General features: G+C 35.5%; 1 protein-coding gene across 1 annotated transcript in view; it reads right to left on the bottom strand.

Moving 5' to 3' along the window:
• Positions 1–21222, bottom strand: part of MS3_00001661 (uncharacterized protein) — a 50748-nt gene that overhangs the window by 10499 nt on the left and 19027 nt on the right. The window contains exons 8-10 of the mRNA XM_051209133.1: positions 19054–19209; positions 17005–17309; positions 13098–13223 (exon numbers count right to left, since the gene is read on the bottom strand). Of these exons, the coding sequence (XP_051074562.1) occupies positions 13098–13223; positions 17005–17309; positions 19054–19209 (587 nt within the window). The remainder of the gene's footprint in view (positions 1–13097; positions 13224–17004; positions 17310–19053; positions 19210–21222) is intronic.

The raw sequence follows: 21222 nt of genomic DNA, 5'->3' as shown, positions 1-21222 counted from the left end.
GTATGAATCAATCTTTGGTCACCGGCTACCATGGGATTGCATCTCCTTACGATGCTCCACTGCCTTGTGGGTTAGACCTTAGGTCAAAGGCTCGGGGAGTGGCCCCTAAGATAACCCACCTGCTTCGGTTTGGGCACCCGGGCAGTATCACAGCCCACACACAAACGATGAACTCTATGTCTATGGCAACCACTTTTCTCGCTCCGAAAAACAATCAATCGATTCAAATAATTATCATTACAATTATTGTCATTATTAATACTATTATTATTACTATTATTGTCGTTATTATTATTATTATTATTATTATTATTATTATTATTATTATTCTCCACATTATTCACCCTCTTTTATACTTATACAGCGGCTCGTCTTTGGTGGAAATCCGACTGTATCTAAACGTTCTCGAGTCACTGTCCGGTTGAAAATTGTATGTTACCATCGAATATGAGTACTGAAGAACTTTTTCTGAAACCACGTGCACCATTCAAACTGGCTGCCTTCAACGTTCTCACACTTATGCAGGTCGAACAACAGATAGGACTGGCTATGTCTTTAGAAAGTCTTAATATCGATGTTTGTTGTCTATCCGAGACCCGTATTCAAGACTCTGGTGAAGTACTACAAATTCGCTCTCCATCTTTCGCTTCAAAAAGCTTGTTTTACGTGCGTTTATCGGGGGACCCTGTGGCATCTTCGTCTGGTCTTGCTCGCCTTGGTGTCGCACTAAGCGCTAGAGCTGAGGCACCACTAGTCGATTGGATCCCCATTAACAGTCAGTTATGTGCTGTTAGATTAGAAAGTTCCATCAAAGTGAGAAGAAATCGGCGTGAGAAACGATGTCTTTTCGTCATCTCCGCCCATACCCCGACAGATTGCAGCCCGGATGCAATCAAGGATGAGTTTTACCACCAGTTATCTGTTCTTCTCCAGAAAGTGAGTTCGACAGATATTGTAGTACTAGCCGGGGACTTGAATGCTCAGGTCGGGCGTCTAGGCACAGAAGAGAATCGTTTGGGTGGCCGATGGGAACTTGTTGGTCGCAGAACAGATAACGGGGACCGTCTACTGCAACTGTGCACAGACCACAACCTGTTTCTGGCTAGCACTAACTTCCGGCACAGTCATCGCCGATGTGCCACCTGGCGTCTTCTCTCTGCATCTCAAGCCTGGACTCAGATTGATCATATCGCGATCAGCTACCGCTGGCGTGGTTGTGTACAAGACTGCCGCTCCTTTTGGAGTACCTATCTGGACTCTGACCATGCCTTGGTCTGCGCCAATCTTACCTTACTTTTCAGTGGACAACGAAGTAACCACCACCAACGGATTGATGTTAGCAAGCTGGTTGCAACTTCTGTTGCTGGTAAGTATCGAACCGAGCTAGCTTCTAGGCTGGCTACCATTCCACCGAAAAGTATAGATGAGCATTGGTTGCAATTGCATGACGCCATGAAAATGGCGGGTACAGTCAGTTGTGGGTTTGCGAAACGTCCCGCTTATAAGCACTGGGTTTCTTCTGGTTCCTTACAACTCATTGAAGCCCGTCGGTCTACTCCGGGTGACCGTGAGTTTGACCATAAACGAAGGATGTTACGTAATGAAATCGGGCAAAGCTTGTGTAAGGACCGAGAAGCCTGGTGGTCAGAGCGTGCTAATGAGCTGGAAGCAGCAGCTGCATCTGGTAACTACCGGAGGCTCTTCCAACTCATCCGAGCCACTGGCAGCAAGAAGTCTGAAGTGAGCGGAACAATCTGCGAGGATGACGGGATGCCAATCACTAACATTCATCGACGTCTTGGACGATGGGCAGAATTCTTCGAAGGGCAGTTCAACTGGCCTGCTGCTCCGGCAACATCGATCGAACTGTCCTGCCCTCCATGGCCGGTGACGACTGATCCACCAAATGAGGCGGAAGTCCTCAAGAAACTCCAACTCTTGAAGCACTACAAATCACCTTGTCCAGCCGACTTACCTCCGGCTCCTTTTGAAGATGGTGGTGACTTTCTGACTAAGGAATTGACGACGTTGTTTACAAAGGTTTGGGAACTAGAGAGTGTACCAACGTCATGGAATGAGTCGATAGTTGTCCCTATCTTTAAAAAGGGTTCACGTCGTTCCTGCAACAACTATCGGGGGATGAGTCTACTTCCGATTGCGTCCAAGCTATTGGCTTCCGTCATACTTCGTAGGTTGTTCAAAACCCGAGAAAGATTGACTCGCGAGGAGCAGGCTGCGTTTCGTTCTGGTCGAGGATGTATTGATCATATCTTCACCCTCCGCCAAATGTTAGAACATCGCCATACTTATCAAAGGCAAACAATCGTAGTGTTTCTTGACATCAGGGCTGCCTTCGATTCGTTGGACAGCACTGTTCTGTGGGATTGTCTATTGAAGAAGGGTGTGTCTGAGAAGTTTATTACCATCCTAAAAGCCCTATATACAAACATCTCAGGCAGAATGAGGGCATACAACCACCTTTCTCCATTGTTCCATTCGAGCAGCGAGGTTAGACAGGGTTGACCAATCTCACCATTCCTCTTCAACTTTGCCATCGATGACATTCTGGAAACAGCTCTGATGAATGTAAGTAATGGTGGTGTGGATCTGTTGCCTGGAGAAAGACTTCTCGACCTTGAGTATGCGGACGATATTGCCTTACTGTGCGATAATGCCCAAGGCATGCAATCCGCACTTAATCAGTTGGCAATCAGTGTCCGTAGGTATGGTATGTGCTTTGCACCTTCGAAGTGCAAAGTACTCCTACAAGACTGGCAGGATTCCAATCCTGTACTCACCCTGGATGGTGAGCAGATAGACGTAGTCGAGAAAATCGTGTATCTGGGTAGCTGCATAAGTGCTGGTGGTGGTGTGAGTGATGAGACCAATGCACGTATAGTGAAAGCCAGAGCGGCTTATGCCAATCTGGGCCATCTTTGGCGCCTTCGTGATGTTAGTCTGGCTGTAAAAGGTCGGATCTACAACGCGTCGGTGAGAGCAGTTTTGCTCTATGCTTGTGAAACCTGGACTCTCCGAGTTGAGGACGTTAGACGACTCTCTGCGTTCGATCATCGCTGTCTCCGAAGGATTGCTGACATTCAGTGGCAACACCATGTCAGTAATGCAGAGGTTCGGCATCGTGTGTTCGGGCACAGAGATGATAATTCAGTTGGTGTTACCATCTTGAAACACCGACTTTGGTGGCTTGGACATGTTCTACGAATGTCGTCCCAGAGAATTCCACGTCGTGCATTATTTGCCGACGCTGAGACTGGTTGGAAGAAGCGGAGAGGTGGTCAGTATATGACATGGTGTCGTGGTATGAAAGAAAGCTGCAAAGGACTGGCTTCTGTTGGTCCTTCACGACTCCCTGACTGGGGTCAGAGAGATGGTGCAACACAGTGGCTAGAGACGTTATGAGATATGGCTCAGAATAGAAGCCAGTGGCGATCCTGCTGTAACCTTCTTTTACTTTCTTCATAAAAAGTGGTTCTGTCTCCCTTACCTGAAAGATTTCTTCCGATTGTACCTTTGCGTTCCCTGATTACTAGCACATTACCTTACACCAATCTCTTCGTTATTGTTCTCTCTTTTTTTTGTTGCGCTCCTTAGCTTTTTTTCTCTTTTTCTTTCTTTGTATTCCTCTCGAATTTTCATTGTTTTGTGTGGCGCATATATATTGGCGCTCTCTTGTACCAATATTCATGTGTCCAAATAAATAAATAAATAAATAAGTTGGTGTAGTGGTAAGGGTCAACTGTTTCTTTCGATAGATTTTCTTTATATTAAATAGTCACCATATATATATATATATATATATATATATATATATATATATATATATATATATATATATAGGGGAGGAAATGAGAATTTTCTTTTAAAAAAACCATAAATAGGAAGTGAACCGCAGTCATCTTTTAAGCATCAGAAAACATACAACTGAAGATTATTATAACATAATCAATACTAAAACTATGAATTTAATCAATAATAACAAATAATTTGTTGTTGTTAACTAGGATACAGTTCAATTGATAAAGCAGTCTACCCTAAAAGTTGTTTTGTCTTGCAGTACCCAAAAACATTTCTTTGGAAAGTATTTTGTTATTAATAGAATATCTTATAGTTTCATGTGGTTAAGTGATTTATGCATTTGTCTTATTGTATTGTTCGAAAGAGGTTTGAAATACAATCAGCTTGGTACGATTTGATTAACATGAATAGACGATTTTAAATTAACTTATTTTTTTCACGTGTTGTTTAGTCTATGAACACTCTTTTTTTAAAAACGAATGAAAAGTTATATTAGCTTACACCATTATTTTTGGCTTAAACAATTTATTAGATAAAATAGTAACATGATGATGAATGGGATTAAGATTCTTTCGTCTTTAATACCATTGTCTTAATTATCAGCTTTGATTTCCCTCGCCATAAGTGATTCGATGTAAACTGTGAAAACTATGACAGGTGTATATTTGTCCATGATGTTTGCAACTATATTAAAAACTAAACTGAAGTTTATTGGCTTTAATATTTTGATTAATTAGAATAGGAACACGCAATGAATTATAAAACAACTAGACAGTCAAAATAGTAATTTTAAAATGCTTTTACTTAAAAATAATTTCAATTGTCTTCAAATAATAGTAATGCACGTATTAAAAATGAATGGATAATGCATTCATTTAATACCGTAATTCCAAGAAATTTGATTAAACAAAGTCGAATTTTTAGAAATGAAGACATTGAGAGATACAAAGAGAATGAAGCAGTAATAAAAAATTTTAGATTGAGAATATAATTAAAAATATAAGAACTGAGAATAGCATAAGGTTTTATATGACTGGATGGACAAACTAACTGACAGCCAAATAATAACTAATGAACTTCGTAAAACTTAAGGGTTGACTAAATTTTTTTCGACAGGAGTGTAATGCTAATCATAAGCGACATGACAGATTTATTCAGTTGAAAACTATGATACGTCAACTAGGTATAACAAACACAAACGTTGGTTTGTGCAAGTCCGAAATGATAAAGACAAAATGAAAAAAAACACGGAACTTAGACAAGATGAATACAAGTCGATAACGTAAAATATATGAATACTGATAAGATTTCTCAAATTATTAAGATAAGTTTCAGTTAACTGAAAATGTGGAACTATATCTATTTATCTTTTGTTAGAGGTGGTTTAGAAAAAAGTTTTTGTTAGAAATATCATTAGCTTGTACAAAAATGTTTAAAAACATTTCAAACTGTTTTAATTAGGTATATCTATAGATGAAACCTTTGATATTCATTCAAACTATATACAACCGATAGTAGCAAGCGACTATTATCACGAAGATAATTTTTTGGTATCAATCAAATGATCAGTAAAGAACTATGCTTTATGATTTTTATTAAAGCCTAATTCCCAGCACATTTAGATGATCAATATACATGCACACAACACCTCTGGATACATAGATCATAAAGTTTTCACCGACCCTATTATTATGAAGCAAGGTTTACGTTTGCTTTAAATAGCTGTTTGCCAAATAACCCAAACTATCAAATAAGAAGCAAAAACACTATCATATTGACCTTCAATTTTCAAATGCTCACAAATTGGACTGATATAATTAAAAGAAAGAGTAATACCTCCAACATGGGTGATTAAATAGATTAGGTTAATTCAATGCTATTTGGCAGTATTTAACTTATTTCCGATAAAGTGATCTAATGAACATTCTTCTATAAAGATTGGTCATTAGAGCAGCCTCTCGTTACTTCAAATTTAGATTCAACCTGTCAAATATAACAGCAGTTATGAACTAAAAAGGTTGATGTGAAATATGTGAGTGCTTCATCATTGTTTTTAGAATAAGGACTATAAGATTTTCTATTGATTTTACATGACCTTATTTAGATTTCTACATAAAATGCATATTCCTAGGTGTGACTTTTTCTTAGGCCAATCCAGGAAAATGTTACGTATAATTAAAAACAAAGGAAAGCATCTCTCCAAACACTATACAGCATGAGTGTAATGTACTTATTTCCTCATAATTATTTAAAACTTGAGCTAAATATGGAAGATTAGGATTTTTCAAAATATTAATGCCATGATTAAAGTGCTTTTTACTTAATCAATTATAGTCAAGATCAAAGAACATGATATTAAAAAATGATGGCGAAACAGACGGCCAAGCGAGAATGGAATATATATATATATACAGGTCACCTTGGTTCACTACTCTTTGAATGTGGAATGGGGTTCTCTATACAACTATTGGTGACACTTTGTAACATGCATCGATGTATGATACAAATGAATTAGTGGGCCCGTAGATCGCAAATATACGCCTTATCTTTTTGTATGATACAAAATCAAAGGCCTTGGATACGTTAGCAGCTCATGTTGGAAGATATTTGAAACCAAGATTTCCCTACAACGATGGCAGTGACTATCATTACTTCTTCAAAACACCCATCTTTTTCCTAAGTAATTTGTGAATTCAGATTCCGAACAAGTTAGCACTACCTCGCAGAAAAAAAACACTATCCGGATATAGAGCTAAAACCGACGTAATAAAAATGAGTTAATAAGGGAGTTGGAAAACCCTGATTCCAAACCGAAGGTGAACATGGGCTCTAGGATCCTAAAGGAACAAATGCCATATGAACCAGTTATTGGTCACCGGCTACCATGGGACTGCATCACCTGACGTTGCTCCACTGCACTGTGGATTAGACTTTTAGGTCCCCTACAAAGTCTCGAAGGTCATGAAGTGATTGAGAGAAGGGAAACATAAAATACGTAGAGCACTTTAGAAGGTTTGAATCCACGGCCCATGTATTCCAAGAATCTAAAGCGGTTAAAAAAACTTCATATAACGAGGGATAACCGAGTAACTAATGAGCTAGAAGGCTATTTGAGAGAACTTGAAAGATGAGACGGTCTATGTGATCGATGTGATCATTTGTTCAGATGGGAGACTGAAAGCTTGCTGATGTGATCGATAATTATGACACAGGAATTTAGTCTGTAGCACAAAAGTATGTTTAGAAGTCGTAGTCATAACCACAACCCTATTCTGACATTCATCGAATATGTTCATGATGAGAAGTTTGATTGACAGCTGGTCAGAAACTGCGATGATCAGTAGTGAAGACAGTAAAATGGTTGAGTGGACGATAATTGGTTCTCTGATGTTCTGTGGTGTATATATGGATTTGTATTGCTGTGGTGCATAGTATGATGATATAGGTGAAATGCTGCCTAGAGTATGGGATTCTTGGTTATGTACAATTTTATCGCAAGTGGTGCAAGTAGTGATGTGTGACACTACAATCTACGGGGATACAATAATGCTATCTAGGCAGGAGAAAATAGTACTGAGGGTAATGGATGACCGTTCAACGAGCTCTGAATGGGTGATACTTGAGAAGTGGTCTATACCACTTTGGATCAGAGGGCCATGTATTGTTAAGGACAAGTCTGTAGGCGTTACGGATTTAGGCTCAAATGATGAGGAAGTCTGTAAAGGATAAGCGTGAGTTGAGAGTAGACCTACAGCATCGATAAGCTGAGGTTGCTTGTCATATGTTCATGATATCCGACCACACAATAACGTGCGCACTTTAATTTTTATTTCGCTGGTCATCCGAATGGTTTGTTGTGACTTTAAAGGGCGCTCATAAAGCCAGTATTTCGGAAGCAGCCAGAGACTCTATAGGCCATGTATATAAGTAGCCATCTCTGAAGGTGTCGTTTCGGCTGAATATTATGTTGATCCAAGCTGGGGTAACACTGAAGATATTCTAGTGGCTTCCTCACGATGGTAGGAACGATGTGAGGAATGGGGATTGGATTAGTAGGTATGAATGTAGTACGTATCAAAATTTAGAAGCAAAGTAGACAGAAGTCTAATGCTGCAGAGAATAACATCTGTCCTTAATGTTCAAAGTGAAAATGTCATTACTATCCTATGCATGCAAATCAAACTAATAAATTTTAAATGAAACGAAGTGTTATAGAAAACGTATTTCCAAATATTGAAAATAAAATAGTCAGAATAGTATCTGAAGGTCCACTATTGATTGGAACAGTCAATCGCTGCTTCGAAATGCATGCGAATAATTTATTCAAGTCGACTTTAATGAACAGATATCATCAACTTAATTTTCTTGTACTTAGTCGGCTACACACAAATCTGGTAAAGTTAAAATTAATGTTGTCAGCCTTTCCAGGTTTTTTAAATTAATTTTAATTAACAAATAAAATATATTGGTGATAGAATATTGTGACAAATATGCTTTTTTTTCTAGCAAAATACTGCCACTTCCTGTAGGCCGACTATACAATAGAAGTGATACATAATGATCACTATAGATAAAGAGTAGTCGTAGTTGCATTATCAACTATTTTGTTAAAACGTTTGTCTTCCTTGAAATTTATTTTTATTAGTACAGTAAAATAAATTGAATTGTTTGACAGTTACTCAGTAAATCATATGAGTCTACGCTGTGGCAGTGTGATATTGTGCTGAGTTTTGAATGACTATTAAATTAAATCTATTTTTTACATAAATCTCAGAGAATATGTTGAAGTTTTCTAAGCCAAATGAACAAAACTACACAAATTAGCCTTATTATTTGTAGGCTTAAATGTCAGCTCAAGAATTGTCAAACAAATTTATAATTTTAGTTACCACTATTAAATAAAGAACTGCTAAATACAATCCTAGACAGATAGCAAGAAAAAAGAGAAACTGCACAGAAAAGAACTAAGAGTAAGACAATATGCTTCGTCATGTAATTATTTCCAAAGAAGGTAACCTGAGACTAGACTTCGGACACTGATTTACTGGTATAGACCTTGCACCAGCTACAACTTCCCTGTAAGATCAAATAATACTTGTGACATAAAAACCGAGTACGAAAGATTGTCTTTAACTACTGGATTTTATCGAAAGATTTTATTAAAACACATCGAAATATAAGGAATATTATGTTTCTTAACATGAACTACCTTATTGTAGCAAATCTATAATGCTTGGAAATCCCACGGATGAAAATTTATTTTAAAGATATATACTACTTATTTCATGTTTTCAGCCAACACTCTACAAACCGAAGCCTGGGAGGTCATCGAAATACAATGAAACCGTGTCTGTTCTGTATGTAGGGTTGTGAACAGACACGAAGTAGTGATAGGACCAAATTTAAAAATCCAAGTTTCGTAATTTATATCATCTGTTAGGATGAATTCAGAATCAGTCAATTACACTGTATCTCGGCCTAGTATCACGAAATAAACAATGTTTAAGTGTTTAAGTGAAAATAATCCCACAAATAATAATTATAAGTTGCTAGCTAATATTTTAAAGATTTCCTTACTACCCCCACACTTTTTAAATGAACAGCACTAGGATTATGACCTGTCATGATAGTTACACAGAAGAATATAAAGTGTCGTTACGACACTTTAAATTGGTTTTCTCATTGGAACACTAATGTGCATTTCTAGCTATAGAAGTTGATGGGAAGTAATTGGAAATAATATTCTTCGTCCATATATGTGTTTTTATTATGATAGGAATTTTCAAACGATTAAAATCGTAGAAAGAAACAAAACGAATTGATAGTTTAACTACACCATTTGCGATAAGTTGACCTAAGATCTCATTAAATAACCTCTAATGATTAGAAATGATCAACCAAAACAAAGAGTAGGGTAAATATAATAAAAGGGTATTAACTACAGTTAAAAACAGATGATGAATTTCTAGTTCAGGCGTTGAGACACCAAGAAAAATAAAACTAGAAATTAGTATTTGGCTACTAACCAACCCAATGCTTCAGTTATTTGTATTAATCGAGGTTCACCTACCAAGAAATGTAAATTTTATCCCATCAGTCAAGTCAAATGACCTTCAGATAATTATTTTCAGACTTTGTTTTAAATTACTCGACAAAAGAACTAATGATCCGTTTTCTTAATTGCTTCCACTCATACTAACAAGATATTGTTTACAGGACTGAGAAACCCAATGAATTCCCAAAGGTTCGAACTCGTATCATAGTAGTGATTAGAGATGGTGGAGAAGATTTGTAGCTCAGGTGGATGATTTTGGTGGAGTTTTGTTCTCTGAGCTGGATGGTTTGGTCGTGGAGCTTTCATCGTTCTTCTGAACGATATCATCAGCACAAACTTCAGATAGAAGTGAAGTGTTTGAATTTCTCCATATGTGTCTCAAAGCTTGCTCTGTGCACCTCGACGTTGACTGGTTCTTATTGACCTTAAATTTGTCGTTGTTTACTTCTTTGTTTTGGTTGTGTCTCCCATTGTTTTGAATTTCGTTCTTATGTTTGTGCATGATTTTTCTGATTGGTTGATAAATTGGATTGATTTCAATATGCTTGTTGATTGCTGATTGACCTGAGTGCCAGGCTTCTAAAAATTCTCTGGTGTTTTTGGAGTTTCCTCTGTCTAAAATTTCCACATTTTTCCAATCGAATGAGTGTCCGCAGTTGTCCACGTGTATTGATATAAGTGAAGAGATATCATGCCGTTTGACTGCTAATTGATGTTCATGTAGGTGAAGGTGAAGGGGGCGTCCGCTTTGTCCGATGTAGTGTTTTTCGCAGTTGGCACAATTTATTTTGTAGATGATGTTTGATTTGTTTTCCTTTGTTATTTCATCTTTTGGTTTGCATAAGATTGATTGTAGTGATTTTGTCGGTTTGTGTGCCACACCTATTCCGAAGTTTTTCAGCAGTCTCGTCGCGGTTTCTGATATTCCTTGTATATATGGTAGGGTGATCCTTTTGTTGATTTTTGTGCTTGACTTGAGTTCCAATGCTGCGTGCGGTTGGTATTTTTTGATGAAGTTGATGGGGTAGCCGTTCTTCTGAAATACATCCTTTACGTATTTCTCTTCATTTCTTCGTGCTGCCAGTGTGCTGCAGTGTGTCCTCGCCCTCTTGAACAAATTGTGTACGCAGTTGATTTTGTGAGCTCTGGGGTTGTTGCTATTGTAGTTGAGAATTTGATCCGTATGGGTCGGTTTCCTATATACCTGAGTTTCCAGTTTTCCTGTGTCGGTTCTAGTGATCAATATATCTAAGAATGCTAGTTGGTTGTTTGACTCCTGTTCCATGGTGAACTTGATGTCATCGAAGACGTTGTTGATCAGGTTGTAAGTGTTTTCTAGTTCATTCTTTTTGACGATGACGAAGGTGTCGTCTACGTAGCGAATCCAAACTTTTGGCTTGATCACTGGTAATATCGTGGCTTCTAGTCTTTGCATCACTGCTTCTGCGATCAATCCTGATATTGGTGATCCCATTGGTGTCCCTTTCGTTTGTTCGTAGATTTTGTTGTTGAATTGAAAGTATGTTGTTAGGCATAAATTGATGAGTTCCTGTAGACTTTGAATTTGAAGCTTCGTGTATTTAGTGAGGTTTGTGTCGTTGTTGAGCAGCAAGGATATAGTTTCTTTTGCTAATTTTGGTTCAATTGAGGTGAATAGTGCTGTCACGTCGAAGGATATCATCAGTTCGTCGTTGTTGATTTGGATGTCCTTAATTTGGTCCAGGAATTGTGTAGGGGATTTGATTGAGTGGTTGGCTGAATCTACTAAATGTCTCAGTATTCTTGAAATTTCTTTTGACAAATTGTACGTTGGTGTTCCGGGGAGTGCTACAATTGGACGTAGTGGGATGTTTGGTTTGTGTATTTTGGGTCTGCCGTAGAGTCGAGGAAGTACTGGTCCGTTGGATTTCATTCTCCATTGTTCTTGTTTTGTTATTTCTCCTGCTTTGACTAGCTTGTTTAAGGTCTTTGAGATTTGGTTGTCGAATTTTTTGACGGGATTTGTATCCATCAGTTTGTATGTGCTCTTGTCTTCCAGTAGTTCTTCGGCTTTTTTGATGTATTCTTCTTTGCCCATGATTACTGTGCTGCGTCCTTTGTCCGCTGGTATTATGACAATATCCTTTCTATTTTTGAGTTCTTTTAAGGCCTTTTGTTCTTGTGGAGTCAGTTGGTTGTTTTCCTTCGCCTGTTGAGTTAGCGGTACTATAGTTTGCCTTATTTCTTGTTGTTTCTTCACTGATTCCCGAAGTTTTGAGTGATGACTCCAGTGCTGCGAAGAATTCCAGCTTTGAGGCGTCGCTTGTATTGTAGTTTAATCCTTTTTGGAGTAGGTATTCTTCCGTATTTGTTAGTGGTTGTTTTGACAAATTGATCACGCAGTTGTTTGTGTTTTCTTCCATGGGTGGTTTTGAGATCTTGATCAGTTTTTTCTTTAAGGCGTTTCCTCTTTGTTCTCTGTGTCGTTTGCATGATATCCAGCTCAGAGAACAAAACTCCACCAGCGATTAGAGATGCTACTGCTAAAAAATTCAGTGAGAGTAATTTTATCTGGTTGCCCTCAATCATGCGATGCATACTGTATATCAGATTATCGAAGCGACTTCTTGGTTAAGAGGGCTCGATTATCACCAGATGAACTACTGATTTCAATACAATTTACCCACATCGGTTTAGGCAGCCGTGTTATATCACAAGCTCTCACCAATAGGTCCTAAAAATATATTCCCCAGGTAATGAGCGATACAGTAAAGGCAGTTAGAATTTAAAAGCCAACAGACGTCTGCATAAGAGTATCATATTTGTGAGTGTTAACAGTCATATTTAAAAGTTTTATTATATGCTTAGAATGTGGGAACCAGTCCAATCAAGGATGGATGTTTCGCTTTATTTTTGGACTCGGTTAGATTTATCGTCATTTGCGTTGATTTAACCGCTGAGATTTGAATGCAGCATTGATTATTTCAGGCCACAACCTGTTTTATACTACTGAGTTAATCACATAATCAATATTATGGCTTCATCACCAACTGACTTCGAATACCTAAAACATATTATTGATTAATGCATAGCCAAAAACGTTCCTCATGATGGACAAAAAAAATAATAACATACTTTAATTACTGTCAATCACTTATATATAAGGATATACGTGGATATATATTCACAAGTATCTCTACAAGTAAATTTAAAGTAAAAAAATGGGAATTTTCTTCAACAATCTAACCTCAGGAATATATCTTGGACGTGACGGATCACATTTTCGCTTCTCTACAGACTCAGCAATCACTTCAATACGTCCTCTGTCCGTACTACACACAAGTGCATTGAGAGAATCACTGAAGTCCACACTCTATTAGCCAATGTACAGATTAGTACATGGAAAAAATAAACAAAAGAAAAGTAAATTTCGAGATAATAGCAACAATGTCTTTCGAAAACTTGCAAAAACAGAAAGAAAACAACAACTATGAAATAATCAATGTGGTTAGAGTTTTCACAACAACGAAACACATGAAACATGAAAAACACATTTATTTATTTGTGATCAAATCAACCAATCATAAACAAATGTATACATCCAGCTAAATCAATTTACAAATCCGCCTACAAGTTGAATTTTGAATATCTATGTACATAATAAAAATGATTAACGATAAAAAGAAGTCAATTGCAACAATTGAAAAGAATTTCATCGTGCAATATGTCAAATCTTTGATTTAATGTATTCTGTCAAGCTTCGAAAAAGACAATAAATACACCATTATGATATCACTTTCATTTGATATTGGCAGTCTACTCATGAGTAAAATATGATTAAAATAATTCGGATTCTTGAACTTCTGGTGATATATATATATATATATATATATATATATATATATATATATATATTCGGACTTCGAATTGCATCCCAGTAGATAATGTTTGCATCTCTCTACTAATAAGCGTAAACATATAGGATGTAAATATCCTCATTCCTCTATAGTTTTTGTATAGACTAGCATCGTTCGTATTCAGCAAACAAGTGAACAACTTATGAGTTGTGGTGTGAGCCGAGTATAACTATGTAGACTGGCAAATACTAATATAGTTATAAGATTAAGGTTAATAAGAATTCAGTAAAATATCTCAGGCTATATCAGTGACCTATTTTAATTTAATTTACAATAGATTCTACGTATTCCGTAAAATATTAATCTCCATCACACATATTTTTAAAGAAAAATCTCAACCCTACGAGGAGCTACATCATGACAGATGTTGTGTTTAATGTTCAGTTTCCGTTCAATTTTGAGATATATTAACATGATATATTTCCCTAAAATTTTCAATAAATTAATCGACAGTAACAAACATGAAGCAAAAGCTTGCTTACCATTGAAACAATTCAGAATATTAAATTAAGTCACTCAGAAATTTGATTAACGTGAAAGCTATTGAAAATTATTGAGCACAATGTAGTTGTTTCTTTTTAGTTAAGAACTGTTCAGCAATAAAAGGAGGCTTGCAGGGTATCATACAAGCAACTAAGCATTCAGGTATTAAATAATAATTATATGATTCATATCTAGCCAAACAACAGTAAAGTGAGACAAACATTCATTTGTATATGCTTGTAATTCCAACTTCGTCAGAAGAATCAGACTTCTTTATAAGACGGTCACGATATTTATATTAACGGAATTTACTAAGCAGTATTACATTATCATTTGCGCTACAGTACATGACTTGAATGAAGTCGAAAAGTGCAAATCAATGAATGGAGGTTCAATGGTTAAATGTTAAGTTTCGCAACACAGAAAACTCAGGTTCTGGATCTAATTTTCGACTGTCAGCTTTCACTCTACTTGACGGTTGAACTCACCCGTCACAACAATTTAGTCCGGGTGAACTGGTGAAATGCTTTTTTTCAAGACCGTATAATATCATGAACGCTGGTTGAACGGGAATAAAATAAAACCTGCTATCCCTAAAATGTTAATCTTATGCATTAAGATGACAATACAAGGATGAAGTTATACTACCAGAGAGATTTAAATTGAGAACGATAAGGTTTCCTCGAACAACCACCATCCTAGCTATGCTACAGATTTACATTAAGGAGGATGGTTTCCAATCAAAAAGTTTACATTACACTGAACTCTCCAGCTTTCTGTTTTTGATGAAAATATGTTTTAACAGGGAGAGAAAACTCTCATAATTTCGATCACAAAATTCATGTGACCATCTTCAAATGAAAATAATTTGTCGTTTGTGAATAAATGACACTCAAATATTCTTCCAGACGTTTTAAGATCTCTTTTTCTGCATACATGGTTACCACAAAGCAATTGTCATTTCAAAACTGTTAACATCACAAATCCTCCTCGTTCATCAACCTGATAGTTCACTTTGTGCACTATTTGACTGATATCCTTTTTTATTTTTCCTTCTGAAACTACTATCCCATGATTTCGGATTTTTAATAATTCTCTGAGTAGATAGATAATTCCTATTTAGACATTGAAAACATGAAGTTCAGCGAAGAGATTGATTTTTAACGAGTTTATTATCAAGCTGAATAATCGTATAAATACATAAATTTTAAAGTTTTAATTCCATAAGTACATATAAGCAATGAATAAACATGATGATGAAAGTAATTTATAAAGCAATTTACAATCTATTAAAAGATATATAGGGAAATTATCATTGGGAAAGGATGGCTCAGCATGATAAAATAAAATGTTGAAACAGAGATGAAATGTAATCGGAATGACCGTGGAAATAAAAACAAACCAGTTGGGGGTAGAAGATTTAAGGGGAAGATGGAAGGTGAAGCAGTAAAGGAACAAGAGTATGAAAAAGAGAGAAAATTTCTTAATACATTAAGACCATGGTAGAAGAAGAGGTTGTACCAGTCTCTTTTGCACACACAATTCTGGTTTTTCCAGATATATGGCTATTGCTTCGGTAATGCAGAGAAGATGCAGCCTAATTGTCTTAAGAAGACTTCTACTTACCTTGTAGATGACTTTGAACGCAGAGTCTGTCTTGATTGAATGACCTGTGTTCACAAGTTAAAAACACTAATCACAGTAGTCTACTTCAAAAGTACTACTATCCATCTATATGATCAAAAGAATTATATCGTTAGAACCAAAAGTTAGAAATCTTACTGAACTATATAAAACTTATTGCATCAAACGCCTATTTAACATACATTTATTTTTAACACGTCATGATTTTTAACTTTGGAGTTTTCCATCGAACGTTTACCACCATCACACAAATAGTCCGTACACAAGGACTTACAACATGAGTAGAAGTAATAGTCTTGTACATTATGAATTACTAAAACTGCTTCCATAAACACAATAAGGGAATGAAGAATAAAGCAGACCAGATATCTAATATCCATTACAAAATCAAGTGAAAGATTGTGAAGTTAAAAAACTGTATCATTGGTGTATATATATAGGATATAAAATCATCGACATCAAAGTGGAAGTCCGAAGACCTTGAGACATTGATTCCTGTAAATAATTTAAAACTATCATTTCAAAGACGTGCTTTATACAACCATTTAACTAATTGTTGTAATATACTGCTTACCATCAGTCTGATTGTAAATCACACTTTGCATTATTAAAGATTTATAGCTATAAATGATAACAATTAAGCAGCTTCCTCTACGCTATGGTAAATAATCATGAGTGAATTGATCGACATCTTAATTTGCTTATTTCTTATAACTTAGGTTGAGTTTATACTTTGTAGAAGCTGTACAAGAAACCAGTTCAGAGGCGATTTTTAGCAGTTTTGATCCTAATTTCCGAACGATTTAATAGTATATAATAAAATATTAGAAAACGGTTGCTTGAGATTTTTTTTATTTCAAAAACTCCTCAAAACTAAACTTGAAGTTAAAATTTTTATCTGGAAGTATCATAACATGTTAAGGTGTAAGTTGGGTAACAGGCATTAATGCGTGTAGGCTTGAAATTACAATTGAGCGTTTTGTGTTTGACCGACTGAGTAATTGTTAGTGATGAATTATAAATCCTGAGACAAATGAATGAAATCAGTCATTTATACAAGATTATATTTATTTTATGTCATCAGGCATTTCCAAAATGAGGTTTTCTTACCGTGAGTGACTGGATTCCTAATGGTATTAAATGGCTACAACCATCAGTTGGTTCAGCAGGTAAATACTGACCAATACAGTTATCCATAGTATCAAGTAATGCAGACCACTTGGGAAATTGAGTGTTTTTACATGATGTCGAAGTAAACCACGTTTCACGTGAACCAACTAAAAATTCACCATTACAAATCCACATTCCTTCACGTCCCATAAAACCACGTACTGGATTCCAACTGATTTCAGCTGACTCGGAAGTGAAACATACAGAGTCATTCAAATCCCAGACACCACCGATACGTTCTAAGCCTAAATAATAACAAATAACAATAACATGTACAAAAGTATGATGTGAAAGTTGGATAAATGTTTAACGTCAGAGTTGATGTTTAAACCCTAATGTATATGAATGGAAACAAAAATCTATACGAGTTTTTGGACATCAAATAAGATTACATTGGATTTATGAGATCAAGGTTATTAGGTAGTTAGAAGCATCTAAAGATAGAAACCAGGATCTATCATTGATCCTTCTTTGTGACTCATTAACACGAGCTACACATAAACTTCAGAAAATTCCGGTTTAAATAAACGTATTTCCAATTATTTGATAACAGTAAATATCTTAATTTGAAAACTACTCCGACAAAATAAACTTAATACTAATATGTATCCAAACGCTACCTAAGGAACATTTATACTATAATTCATAGATTTTATAAAAATGAGGGAAACATCTACCTTAATTCTAATTAAATTTTTCTCGTGGAAATCTGTAGGAATCTATAGATTTTTGTAGCAATAAAAGACAAGCTAATATCCACAGTATCTTTAGGGAGGGTTGTATGTAGCCTATTGTCACACTTAATCATTTGGTTAAACATTTACAAAACTTTTCGTTAGATCAGACGACATGTAATACATAAAGGTGGTCAGAGACTGACGTAAGAGCAGAGATGACCAAGTTTTATAGATAAAACAATGAATTACGAAAAAGAGTACACATGTTAGTGGTAAAAGTTGATAAAAAAAATTCCAGTGTCAGTTAAACATACTGATTGATACAAACAGATACAACTAAAATTGCTTATTTTTACTTGGGGTTAATCGTTGAACAATTTCAATAATTTATATATTTCAAAAGATCAAACAACTAGAAATAGTTCATTTTTAACTTCTACTATGATGAGACAATCATTATTGGAATTACTTTCTGAAGTTTTCTCATCAACAGAATAAATCAAAATAAACGTCGTTCTGTAGATTCTAAGTATAATTTGTAAGATTAAATTTAAGTTTCACTAAAAGATGTAATAAATAACCTAATGAAAATAAAAATACAATAACGTAAAACCAATTAAAAAAGTTATTAGATTCAAGCGGTTAGAATTGATAACAAAAACGAAACAAAAGTTAAAAGAAGAAAAAATATCGTAGATTTAAAAAAAGGAATGAAAGAAAGAGAAATAAATAATAATATGTTCAACATTTGACTATCATAGACTGTTCGTTTTGAGCTATATTGGCAGATGTGGATTACCAGGTTCGAGTCTGTGTGATAATGGTAATCAGTGGTTGAAGGTTATAGATGACATGGCTCAGAATTTTTCACAACAAAGCAGATGCATTTACTGTATGTCTTCCTCTAGATCTTGAATTCCTACGTTACTTAATACATAATCATTTTACTAACTTTTAGAACCTTATTTCCTATGTTCCGTATATCTAATTATCATAGCTACTACATTATTTCGATCCATTTTGATATTCTTTCGTTATATTGATGTTGTACAGCAACCTGGACAAACACACACCTGTTCCAGGCTCAACGCTGATGATGATGATTAACTGACTGTTGAACATTTAGAGGATAGTAAAAAGTGGAAGTATTTACGTTGTTATGATAGTTTTAAAAACCTCTCATCTATGGCCTTCAACTAACAAAATTTATTATATCTAAAACTCAATTCGTTTGGTAAAATTAACTAGACATGGGATTAAAAGTTAAATTACTAAATGTGGTTATAATAATAATAATGATACATGTACTTACCTTGTATATACAACATTTTCCCATTAAGAGGGTGGAGAGACAATGCTGTGATTGGACTGCTTGTTAGACGTGACATTTTCACTGGAGCTAAATGATTATACTGAGGCGAATAAACCAAATCATTAAGACTACTTAAATTGTAATAGCCTACATAACCTGAATATAAAAAGATAATTCAAAAGGTCGGTATAGATATGATAAATAGTACAGGTAATGAGTGAATCAGCCACGATGATGAGTCTTAAAACTAATGCTTAGGGTTTTGATGGTAAATGCTTTCTTCCAAGTTGTCACATTTGAATTATTTCACCAAGAACTCATAAAATTTGAAGAAATACCCAAAATTACGGTGCACTAACGAACTGTAGTCACAACAATTCGGGATTTCTTCAACACCAGGAACCCATAAAATTATCATATACAGCTCTAGGACATCGGTAGATATAACTTGCACCATAGGAACAGTTGAATTGATCAACAAAAAAGAGGGTGACTAGTCTAGGCAATTTGTTTCGTTTATCTCGGTGTGATGCAGGGGAAACCTCAGGCAAAATAAGCACATACTCATTTTAGTTATAAGACGACCTAATCTAGCTAATGTACATAAAACATTTCTGTTTTCATAACTTGGATTTATCTTGTTCAAATATCATTGTTATCATATACAAACATTTATATTGTTATTAATGATCCCATAAACATATGAAGATTTTAATCAATATTCATTTCACGTACTATTTCTAACTGAATACATATCACTCCATAAACTAAGTAGTCTTCGATCAAACACTTGATTTGATTTGTAGTAACAGTATTATATCTCACCGGGTTACTTATATTTATATAAATTATTAATTGTTATTTTTTTTATTTGGACACATAAACATTGATACAAAGGGGCACCAAATACATGTGCGTCACACAAGTCACTTGATTTTTGTGTGGGCTGTGATGCTGATCGGGTGCCCAGATCGAAGCAATTGGTTGTCCTAGACAACCACACCCGGACTCTTCGACCTAAAGGTCTGATCCACAATGCAGTGGAGCAACGTCAGGAGATTCAGTCCCATGGTAGCCAGTGACCACCAATAGGTCCATACATCATTTGTTCCTTCAGGGTCCTGGGGCCCTTGTGCACCATTGATTTGGAATCAGGGTTTTTCCAACTCCCGTAGGTGAACCCTCCGTATCCACCAACCCGGTTAAAGCGCTGGACATTTGCTTTTTGTTCTCTTAATTTCGTAAACAGCGCCCCCGCAGCAACAATTCAGTGAGTAGGACTTCCGTGTGAGTGGCTGTATACACGTGGCCATGGGAGAGCATTTCGAGAAGGAGAACTAACTCTCCCCACAGTTTTGATTGACTTCTTAACTAATTCAAGTTAACATCACATCCTGGTCATTTAAGGATTAACAATTCAATTTGATTTTACACTTTTAGATTTAGATGTAACTTTTGAATGATGTATGTGTTTGTCAAATGTGAGGATTTTATGAAATATTAATTTGGACTGATAACTGCAGAACCTTATGACAATTTACCGAAAAAAAATTCTTTATTCATATACTTGTAGCGTAATATAATAGTAAGTTTTAAACAGTTGAATACTGAATAATTCACGTGTAAATCACAAACGTAAGTTAAGATTAACAGTTAAATGGTTGATACATATGAACTTTAGTCTTAACTACAATTTTTCTATTTAATAATTGTTAATACGCTTTACAAAGTTTGATGGTAAATTATTCTAGAAAAATAAGTATCAGAGTTTAATTTCAAAGACAAGGGAGTATATAACTGACAAACTATCTACATTACTTATTACGTTTACACTATGAACTGAGGTCTTGGATTTGAGCTCATAAGTAAATTATGGTGTGCGGTACAGAGGATCTGCGCGATAGAATAAAATAGCTATCCAGTGCTTTTTGATCGTTAATAGTTCTGTAATTAATGTCAGGTGATAATAAAAACCACTCTCAAAGAGTATATTAACCAAATATAAAAAGTTTAGTGAAATGATTTTCGTGAAGGTAAAGTACTAAAGTATGGAAAGTTATGGTTAAAGAAGTAATCAAGAGTAAATTTCTCGTCTAAAATACAATATTTGGAAGTGATAAGTATAAATCATTGATAAATACCTCTGTCTCAAAGAGACAGCATGTTAAT

This window comes from Schistosoma haematobium, chromosome 1 (genome assembly GCF_000699445.3).
Source record: "Schistosoma haematobium chromosome 1, whole genome shotgun sequence".
Lineage (NCBI taxonomy): Eukaryota > Metazoa > Platyhelminthes > Trematoda > Strigeidida > Schistosomatidae > Schistosoma > Schistosoma haematobium.
Note: the sequence above shows the minus strand (reverse complement) of the source record. Positions and strands in the feature narration are given on the sequence as shown.